This window comes from Epinephelus moara, chromosome 22 (assembly GCF_006386435.1).
Source record: "Epinephelus moara isolate mb chromosome 22, YSFRI_EMoa_1.0, whole genome shotgun sequence".
Classification (NCBI taxonomy): Eukaryota; Metazoa; Chordata; class Actinopteri; order Perciformes; family Serranidae; genus Epinephelus; species Epinephelus moara.
Genome location: NC_065527.1, coordinates 16,583,411 through 16,594,364, shown reverse-complemented (window position 1 = coordinate 16,594,364; position 10,954 = coordinate 16,583,411). Strand labels below are relative to the sequence as shown.

Genomic DNA, 10,954 nt, shown 5'->3' with positions numbered 1-10,954 from the left:
CTACAGAAGTGTGAAATCCAGGACAAAAAGACTGACCAATTTAAGCAACAGTAACAAGCCAAGACGCTGTTAATCAGGAAGAACTCATTGGGAAAACATTGGGACTTTATTGTTGTCTTTTTTGAGGACATTGGGACTTTATTATCATTGACAATGTTTAGTTTTTATACTTATCAGGTCCTACTGATCCCAAATAGCTAGGAGAAATTAAAAATGTACGCCAAACAAAAGTTCGGGTCTCAGGGGGATAATATTCCCCATAATACAGCTGTATACACTGACAAGTGGCACAGCAGTCATCTTCTTCTTTGGAGGTTTTAACGGTGGTTGGCAACCAGCATAGCAGGTACATTGCTGTGCCCATCTACTTCAATGTGTGGATCAGAGATTAGATCCTACTTGTTCATTCAGTTTCGCTGAGAAGTCTTAGAGAGTCTTACTCTCTTGAAACCTCTTCTTGACCTTCCTGTGTTTCCAAATGGTGAATTGACTTTATATTGTAAAGAGATCATCCTCTCTTGTTTTACTGGTCACTAAAAGTACGTTTGTGGTTTCTCCTGATGTCTGAGGATGAAATTCCTTGTTGAATCTGACTCAAGCTGAGGTTTTGAAGACATATATACTGCGGCTCAAATCTCTACTACAGCCAACCCTCTCCACCGTTCATGATGTGAAATTCAATCTTAAAATTTTCATTCAATCATTTCAAATCAAAGAAAGCAAATCCTTGACCATCCTACATTTCCTGTCAGTCTACTATAAGTAATTACTAACACGGTCAATAGGTTTATGTAAGTAGGACACAACAGTCACAATTCCACCTCCTCAATGCCAAACTTAAGAGATGTTTACAAAACTTTATTATGCACCACAGCATTAGATATTTGCATTGTTACAACAGCTGCCAATGTAAACATACAACATATACTGATGTTACAGAGCCTTATATTTCCAAAGAGAAGGAGATTAATCATTTGTATCATTTCCCAAGTTTTGTTTTTGGAAACTTAGAGTCAATATCAGTAGCATTCCATAACACATGGACATATTCAACATAAATATACTATCTTTAATGGTCACAAAATAACCAAAAAGAGGTCATCCAAACATCATAGAAACAACCTCAGCCATTTTTACTGTAATACAATTAGGAAAGCAGTATATTGTTTTATCGCATTAACATTTCTCTTCAAAGGTTTAGAAAATCCATTTAAGCACAAACATAACAACCATCACACATCTAATGCAATCTAAAATGAATTCTTCTTTGGAGTTATTTTGGCACAGCTTGTACATAAATACAGTCACATTTGACATATTGGCTCAAAGGAAATAAAAAAAGTAGCTATTTGTAGTATTAGTAGTAGTTCATCAATTACTGACAGCTACAAACCACAGCTTCAGTGTGATTGACAACTTTTATTTCTTTGTTGCTGCTCTGAACCAAAACAACTTATACAACACTGGAAAAAAAGTTTGAAGTTTTTATACTGAGCAAGTTACTCATCCTCACTTGGTTAGTGTGCATGTTACACCTAGAAATACACGAATGCCAGTATGTTTCACTTTAAATGATGTAATTATCCCCAATATTCTTGAGTCATCATTCTGAGATAATAAAAAAAAAACAACTCGTTCATTTCAGAGGAACAACAACAACAAAAAATATGCCAGGGCAGAATTAGAACCAGGGCTGCACCATCTGAGTGTGATTTCATTAAATGAGCTTGCAAGTCCCTTCAGTAGAAATCTGGTCTCGGTCAAGTGTGGTAATGTATGCAGAATCAAAATTTGGGATATTCAAACATAAATGGAGTTGTTCCACCTGAACTTCCTGAAGTCCTCAAATCTGAAAAACCAGTGGCTCGGAAATTACAATCAGAGTGAGGTGCATAACCCGGAGCTTGCCCAGGTGGGATGAAAGTATTTGATTGGGACACACCACCGCCACGTCCACCACCACTGTTTAGTGGATGAGGGAAGCGCTGGTCAGAGTTTGTCCTAGGTCCAATATTGTAATTGGGGTTAGACATCACACTATGGCTATACTGGATGGCTTGATGGGCTGTAGATTGTGTCATATAGCTTTGTTGAGCTGTCTGGACAGGACCAGTGGTGAACTCCATGTATGTTTGCAATTGTCTCTGTTCATTATCAAGAAACCGCACTCTTGGTTCTGGTGCAATACTGCCACTGTGACCAAGGGAATCTCCTGCACGATGATGCATGTAGATCCTAGCAGGATCTGCATGAGCATCCAGTTCATCAGACAAACCATACTGACCCACACTGCCTCGCTGAAGGCTTGTATGAGCTTGTATCATGTACTGATTTTTGGGTTGTTGTTGGTAATACTGTTGAGTAGCGTGTGAGCTTATCTTGTTCTGTCTCTCCTCTCTTGACACTCTTGTGGCAACTATACTCTGTGTAGTTGGATTGTACCACTGCTCAGTGCCACCTGCCTCATGTCTGTAGGAGGAGTTACAAGATGGCCAGTTCTCAGTGTGCGATGCAGCAGGTGACAGCCACTTGTTTTCTGTCTGGGAGCCTTCAGTTTGCCACTCTTTGTAAAACCTCTTACTTGAACTTTCTTGAGAACCGTGCTGTCTGTTGTAATAATCGTCCCCACACATCTTTTGATATTTTGTTCCAGTTCTGTCTGACTGCTCAAAGTATTCGTTGTCACTGGAACAACCATCCACCTCTTGATACTGAGTGACTGTGAAGTTCCTTTCCGGCTCCATGTATTGATAAGTGTCCTCATGTCCACCATAGATGTCTTGCTGAAGTTGTGAGGTGTGCACAGCCTGGTTAACTGCAAATGATTCACTGTCACAGTCCAACTCACAGTCCTCTGACAGGGACTCTGGCGGGGGACTGAGATCTAAGTCCCGTGAAGGTGAGTATCCAGATGTCACAGAGAGGCTGTCCTTGCTGACGGAGGTCCTCTCCAGCAGCACTGAACCTTTGGTAAGAGGCAGGCTTACCTTGAATACAGTATTAGTCACTCCCCTCAGTTTTCTATTTGCTTTCCTCCTTTTTGCCCGTTTTGACGTCGTGGCACATTTCTCTGGCATGCCTTGATTCAATGTCTTGTTCACACTTGGCCCTTAAAGAAAAAGTGTAAATTGGACCCAAAAAGGTTTAAAAAACAGGAAATTACAAACTACAGAATTACTGAAAGACTTAAATTTTAGGCCCCTTCAAGTGAACTGTTGCTTCCAAAAACACAGACCTTTGACAGCTTTTTTCCACTTCTGGTTCTTAGTGTGTGTCCATCCACCACTATGTAGCATCCTTAGACCTTTTAGACAAAAAAAGAAAACAACAACACAGGGAGTACACATACATACACATGAGTCTTTGCGGTAAGACATGCACCAGGTGAAAGAATAAGTAAGCAGTTAAAAGTAGCACGTTCATAACTGCAAACACTGAAGTGGTAGATGAAACTAGAATTACTGCCCCAGGGTTGTATGCCTCCGCACACCAGTCAAGTTTATCTTATAATTTACATCCATGTCTGTGAAAACACAGATGCGTCACACACATTTTAAAGGCGCTGTATGTAAGAATGTGGCCAAAACGGTTACTGCACTCAAATTCAAAATACTGCCACGAGTCGTGTCCACCCCCCCTCCCCTACAGATTCGAGGTTGCTGGATAGCGGCACGCTGGAGACTGATTTGTTTGCCCACGGACGGCTGCCGTGGCAGGGCCGCGTCGCCGTGGCTGTACTATTGTTGTCGGTGAGATCAGTATGTTATATGAACATTAATCCTTAGTCTCTGTGACATATTAGGAGGATTTTACGACTATTTGCTTTAGATTTCTTACATATAGCTCCTTTAACCCCAACAGCACAGAAGATCTATACAATCAGCACAGTTCCATGGTTGGCACCCAAGATTAGTGTCACCAATTTAGCATTTGACCAAATGTCTCCCCTTCTGCTCCTGAGACATGACGTTAAGTAATGGCCAGAAAAGTGTTTTTTGCAGAACATTATGATGTCACAGTGAACATTTGACCTTTTGGAAATTAAATGTCATCACTTCATTATTTTATTCTATTAGACCTTTGTGTAAAGTTTTGTCATAATGTGTATGAATTCTTAGGTTATGACATTTTTTGTGAAGTCACACTGACCTTGACCTTTGACCTTCAACTACAAAATTCAAATCAATTTATTTTTCAGTCCAAGAAGATGTTTGTGTCTATTTGAAGAAATTCCCTTCAGGTGTTCTTGAGATATCCCAGTCACAAGATTGAGACAGATGCAAGGTGACACTGACCTTGACCTATAACCACCTAAAACTGACCAGTTCATCGTCGAGTCACACTGACCTTGACCTATGACCACCTAAATCCAACCAGTTCATTGTTGAGTCACACTGACCTTGACCTTTGACCACCTAAATCCGACCAGTTCATCATTGAGTCACATTGACCTTGACCTATGACCACCTAAATCTGACCAGTTTATCGTTGAGTCCAAGCGAACGTTTAAGCCAACTTTGAAAAAATTCCCTCAAGCTGTTCTTGAATTATCACATTTATGGGAATGAGATGGATGCAACCTTGACCTCTGACCCTTGACCACCAAAATCTGATCCGATCATCCTCAAGTCCAACTCAATCTTTGTGCCAAATCTGAAGAAATTCCCTCAAGGCTTGAGATATTGTGTCACAAGGATGAGACAGATGGACAGACGGACAATCCAAAAACATAATGCCTCCGGCCATGGCTATCGCTGGCGTGGAGGCGTAAAAAAGACTAAAGGAGTGTGAGGAGAACAACAAAGAATGGAGATAAAAAGGGGGCAAAAATAATACAACAATAGATAGTAATAGTTGTGCTTGGCTTCCCTGCGGAGAACAGAGGCTGTGGTCACCTTGGATTCACAGTTACTGCATGCCACCTTTCAAGCTTAGCAAGAGCTGAAGGTTTCAAACTTGAGATCTTGTATCGTGTGAGGGAGCAGAAAGTTAATTAAATGTTATACTTACATCACAAATCATTCGTCAAGAGCAGAGAGCTGAAGAGGTGCTGAAGAGGAGCTAAAGAGGTGAATGGTGTATGGTTTATAAACAAGGAAACAGTGGATGGGCATGCATCTGTACTTACACCAGTGGTAACTTTTGCCTGTCATTAGGATACAGAGGGATTCTGGTGCGTTTACCACCTGGGAACATGAGATGTTTGTACATGTTGATGGACAGATGAGTACAGCTGAACTCTACATCTTTGTGGCAAAGAACACAAGAGCCATTTTATACCTATGTTCGCACAACCAAGGCAGGATAATCTGTACATCAAAGCAAATATGATACCTTTGGCTCTCCTCTGCCCTCCTCTCTCTCCACTCTCTTGGCCAGTGACTGGAGAAGCTGATTGCTGTCATCAGTATCTGCCATCATTACCTCCACCTGCTCAGGGTAAGTTTCCATCTACACACAGAGGTTTTCAGTAAACTTAAAAGTCAAACCTGGTATGTTTTCTACAGCCTTTGGATGTGAACTGTTAATGACTTGTGTTTTTTTATTTTGAATTACTGATCCACAACAAACTGACCAAGTAGTTCACGACATGGGAAGATGTGGTTAGGTGATCAATGATGTCCATTTTGTTGGATCTGATGCGGCAGCAGTGACATAAGAAACAGTGCGTGTAGCCATCTTCACTTCTACATTCAACCATGCGGAACAGACCTGTTGCAAACATGCATAAGCAGCTTCATTTAAAGCAATAGTCACAGCAATGGCCACAGATTAGAGATGATCAACATCACTGTCAGGACTGTACGATAAATATATAGCTACAGACAACAGCTGGAAACAGAGTGAAACATGCAGCACAGCTCCAAATCCAAAGATAATATCATCCACCAACCAAAGCTCAGTAAATAGCATGTTATCTCTCTTTGATTTGTTAAATCGATACAGAAATTGAAGTATAAAACCACCACTTTGTGATTTTACTGGGGTTTTGTGCCATAGGCTTACTAGTGCTTGGCCAGGAACTGTTTTCAGGCATGTTTCTAGACCCAGTCCAGAAATAATCTAAGCCAAGATACGTATTTACCAAACAGACATGAAGGCGATATCGATCTTCTGTTTAAGAATATGATTAAACATATTTCCCAAAATGTTAAAATTAGAATTACTGATGTGCAGCACTTATAACTGGTTATGGTCCAATTAACAATAATTAGGTGGACAGCTTCAGTGAATTTCAACAATCAATATGTGCAGAAATGTCTTATCCTACAAGCCACTGTGAATCTACACCGATCAGCCAAAACATTAAAACCACTGGCGGGTGAAGTGAATAACATTGATTATCTTGTTACAGTGCAATATTCTATGAGGAAACCTTTGGTCCTGGCATTCATGTAAATGCTACCTGACGTGCTCCACCCATCCGAACACCATTGCAGACCAAGTACACCCCCTTATGGCAATGGCTCTTGTTAATGGCAGTGCCCCCCAGCAAGACAATGCATCATGCCACAACACAAAAACTGCTCAGAAATGACCCATGGAATGGGACAAGGAGCTAAAGGTGTCGTCCTGGCCTCCAAATACCCCAGATCCCAATCTGATCGAACATTTGAGGGACATGCTGGTACACTAGAGGTAGCCCCGATCTACAGTGGGTCCTTCTTGGGCTGGACTTGGCTCTGACCTGTCAAGGCATGAACACAGGACCTCTGGAGGGTGTCCCTTGGTGTCTGGCACCAACACGTTCTATCTGGTCTGCACTGGTGTTTGGGTGGGTGGAGCGTGTCAGATGGCATCCACATGAATGTCAGAACCAAAGGTTTCCCAACAGAATATTGCATTGTAACAAGATGATCAATGTTGTTCACGTCACCTGTCAGTGGTTTTAATGTTTTGGCTGATCGGTGAATGCACCTTGCAGTCCAATAAGTTTGACATTTTCTGTACTTTCTAGCACCTGTTGCAATCAGTTACCAATCAACCTTTACCAATGCTCACCAATAAGAGGCTTGGTCCCTGCGTAGCCATCAAGAAAGCTGTTGCCGTAGTCTGATAGCACAGAGGGTTCAGGTGATGTGTTCTTTAACCAGTTTTCTGACTTGATGAAAGCTATAGTTTTGTTTGTCTTTGCCGTGGTCTTGAGGGTGTCTGGGTTCTGGGAAAGCAATACAATCCTCTGCGACTGGATGGGATAGTGCTGCTGCTGCTGCATAGATACGGTCTCTGAATGGCTCTCACGTTCACCCTGCCCATCTCTTAAGATAGTTATCAGAGTTACCGCTGTGGTGTTAAAGAGAGAAAGAGACTGATATGGAGTAAAAATGGACATGGATATGGAAAAACGATGGAAATGAGAAGACTGATGGTGGGATTGAAGGGGTGGAGAAAGGCAGACAACCACTGCTCTGAACAAATGAATAGTCACTGACCGTCATTCTCACTGTGTGTCGCCAACTTCTGGTATACAGCGTCTTCAGCCTCTAACCACTTCATATAAAAGGTGCAGAAAGACTATATCAAAAAACATGCATCTGTCTGCAACTAAAACAACGGCATACCCGGTCAAGATACCATACCTGGACATCCCCTGGTCCCTCTTTTCCCTCAAGTATCTTGGCCATCTCCATCAGTGGCCGGGCCAGCTTAGAAAGGTCAGTCTTCTCCTTCCACTCAGACACTAAGTGCGGGTGCCAGGCTTTCTGTCAGGCAAAACAACACGAGATAAGACACTACCGTCCAAAGCAGCACACAAACTTGCCATTATGCCTTCTCATACAGTGCTACTTACAATGTAGTTGTATCTGTGGAGACTCCCCATAATGTGGTTCCGCATGTCCGCTTTACTAAGTCGACACACACATACCTCACACAGGTACAATACCTCTGTGTTGTGGGTTCCGGCCTTCACACATTCTATTATACTGCCCAGGCCTGAACATACATGAAATGACAAATTATTTCAATACACACAGGACACACACAACATATACACACAGCAGGGATTTATTGCTACAGACCAATAATAGGTTGTAGTCTGTTTGGGTTGTTCAGATACGCCTTCAGAGAGTCAAACAGCTGGCTTTTGGTAGAAACTCCTACAAACAGAGAAGGCATCAGGCAAATATATTCACAGAGGAATGGCATAGCATGGTAGTCCACATGCAGAGAGTAAAAGACATACCCGTTTGTGCTTCAGCCGGCTGCATGCTGCAGTTGTAGAATCTCCACCTGCATACAGCTAAAGTTGGAGCTTACTGTTAGTAATTTTAATTTGAACGTGCTTGGTGTTCAGATGGCTGAACTGATTTAGTCTCCCTCTAAAACAGCATGAAAACTTGAAGACCTGATCATGTACAAAGCTCAATACATTTAGGCAAGTCTTTCGTGAAGTCATGACAAAACTTGTAGGATTGGCTTTTCCACTGGACCCACAAATTTGGGGTCAACACCTTTCTGAAGATTGGGCAGCCCTACTTGATGTATACTGATATTTTACCAACACCTTATTGTAAAAAGGATATCAGATCGATGCACCATTAGTCCTCTGATTAAGCCAGGATTATTTGGCGCCATGTTTGTGTGTGTGTTCTGTACGGTTTTTAACTGAAAATAAAATATTCCACAAAAAAAACAACTGGCCTGCCAAATCTGGTCCACTGAATGACTTTGCACACCTAATACTGATGCACTTGTGGAGGTTAAAAGGTGCCAGGTTTCAAAAGCAAGTTAAACAGTGGGTGTTTCTCACAGTCCAGGAAGGATTCTGAAATGTCTCAAATTAAAGGATGCTACATCATCGATCCCCGCCTAAGGACTGTTCCAATGTCAAGGATCCTTCAAATTCTACAAAGGACAGAGTCCGTCATTCAGAGAATTTTCAAGGATGCATGTGTGTATCCTCAGCAAGTATAAAGTACCCACAATTCTTTGCGCACGATTTGCTGGAAGCTGCACCAGTGGAGCTAAATGTGTCATTTCTTTGGATTAATATCTCCAGGAGTTTTTATCATACAAGCATGAAAAATCACTGACATAATTTACACTTTCCAATGTGTCCACTGCCGAATAATGAGATTTTTAAAATATCGTGGTTAAGATAAAACATAAAAGTGTTTAAATTAATCATTTACAGCAGTGATAGAGGGCTAAGTGCCACAAACATTTCATTTAGCCTGCCTGTTTGTTTCTTTAAGTATAATTCAGAAATACATTCTCCCTAAAAGTCACGTGACTTTGAAAATACTGCTTGCATTTGTTCAAACTGTACAACATTAGAGAGTGCCAAAATTATCACAGTACCCTGGAACCCTGTCAGTCCCCAGAGGGTTAATGGCGCACACCTGGGACACTCGTTAGCCTGCTCCAATGTGTATTCAATGACAGCTAAGAGGGACTCTTTCCTTTTCTCTGCAGGATCCTTGACTCTGAGAAACACCAAGTGTCTACCTTGCTTTATGTAAAATGCCACCTCAGAGGCTTCCCACCCTGACCAGAATACAGGTCTCTGAAAAACAATAAAGGCTTCAGGTGGTCATATTTCAGGATCCAGCACAAGATTCTAACCATCACTTACAGAGCCCTCCATGGTCAAGCACCTGCATACTTGACGGATCTGGTGTCCTTTCACTGTCCTGTCAGGTCACTGCGGTCCGCTGAAGGCCACCTACTTACTGTCCCTCACACAAGATTAAAGACGAAAGGTGATAGAGCCTTTAAGGCTGTTGCACCGAAATGGTGGAATGCACTACCTCATGAGCTGAGAGCGGCCTCTTCCATGGACATTTTTAAAAAGCAGTTAAAAACACATCTGTTTAGGCTTGCGTTCCATTAATTGTCCATTGTATCATCTCTGTATTTCGCTGCACTTTACTTTTTATTTGTTTTTGTGTATTTTGCATTGTTTCTGTTATTGTATTTTTTGTATTTTATCTTGTGAAGCACTTTGTGAGTCCTCTCTGTGAGAAGTGCTATATAAATAAATTTACTTACTTACTTACATATTTAAAGAGATTGAATATTGTGCAAAATCTTGTCAATCAGCAGCATCAGTACAAAAGAATATGTATCATATAAAATCTATACTACTATACAAGCTGTACGCTGACTACTTTAAGTTATATCAAAGTGTCATTTCTATAGTGTTGTCCCATGACAAGATATAATAAAATATTTCCAAAAATGGGAGGGGTGTACTCACTTATGTGAGATACTGTAGGTGTTAAAACAATACTGGTGAGGCCATGTTGCTAAGACACTGCTACAAACATGTGAAGTTATCTCCCTGTAAGGCGGGAGATAAACTCACCTGCTTCCTGACAAAGCGAAAATCGGTGCCTGGAATTGGGCCAGATGGCTCCCGGCACAATCGAGTTTAATGTGTTCACAAGCTTCAACACATACAACTCATGAGTCAGGCTCCGGAGCAAGACTGAAGACTCACTTTCTGAGAACCAGAGCGTGTGCATTTGCGAAACAGAGCGTGTGCATTTGCGAATTTATATTACAAGTTTGCATAAACATTATATTTGTGAACCAGAGCATGTGCAATGATAAACAGATTGTGTGCATTAGTGTGTCCGAAATACAACTGCGAACCAGAGCATGTGCATTCGTGAAAAACCCTGCGTGAGTTCATTCATTATGAGACTGATCTGACCCCATATTATAGCAGCCTCCAACACGGCCAGCCAGAGGAACGGCAGCAACCTGCCACCAGCTAACGGCTGACCCAGCCAGCCAAAGAGGAGGTGTCCCGGTCGGCGCTTGTGTGTTCTGTGCACAGGCACAAAGAGAGGACAAGTGGACACTGTCTGCTTCAAATGCAAACGTACCGCCTGTAAGGAGCATGGCGTCAGGGTATTCTACTGTCAGCCCTCCAGTGAGAGCGTTGAAGAGTAACTTTTTCAGTAACTCTTTCAGCCAAGGGTTCACCCATTGTTCTCAAAAAAAT

The 10,954-nt window shown here is 41.8% G+C and overlaps 1 protein-coding gene across 1 annotated transcript in view; it reads right to left on the bottom strand.

The window, feature by feature from the left end:
- Positions 1-837: 837 nt before the first annotated feature.
- LOC126383702 (uncharacterized) overlaps positions 838-10,954 on the bottom strand; it is an 11,996-nt gene continuing 1,879 nt past the window's right edge. Inside the window, exons 2-12 of the mRNA XM_050034311.1 lie at positions 8,186-8,242; positions 8,022-8,099; positions 7,793-7,935; positions 7,581-7,703; positions 7,434-7,491; positions 7,003-7,284; positions 5,576-5,712; positions 5,335-5,451; positions 5,129-5,186; positions 3,236-3,304; positions 838-3,109 (exon numbers count right to left, since the gene is read on the bottom strand). Coding sequence (XP_049890268.1) covers positions 1,785-3,109; positions 3,236-3,304; positions 5,129-5,186; positions 5,335-5,451; positions 5,576-5,712; positions 7,003-7,284; positions 7,434-7,491; positions 7,581-7,703; positions 7,793-7,935; positions 8,022-8,099; positions 8,186-8,210 — 2,415 coding nt within the window. The 5' untranslated portion in view covers positions 8,211-8,242 and the 3' untranslated portion in view covers positions 838-1,784. The remainder of the gene's footprint in view (positions 3,110-3,235; positions 3,305-5,128; positions 5,187-5,334; positions 5,452-5,575; positions 5,713-7,002; positions 7,285-7,433; positions 7,492-7,580; positions 7,704-7,792; positions 7,936-8,021; positions 8,100-8,185; positions 8,243-10,954) is intronic.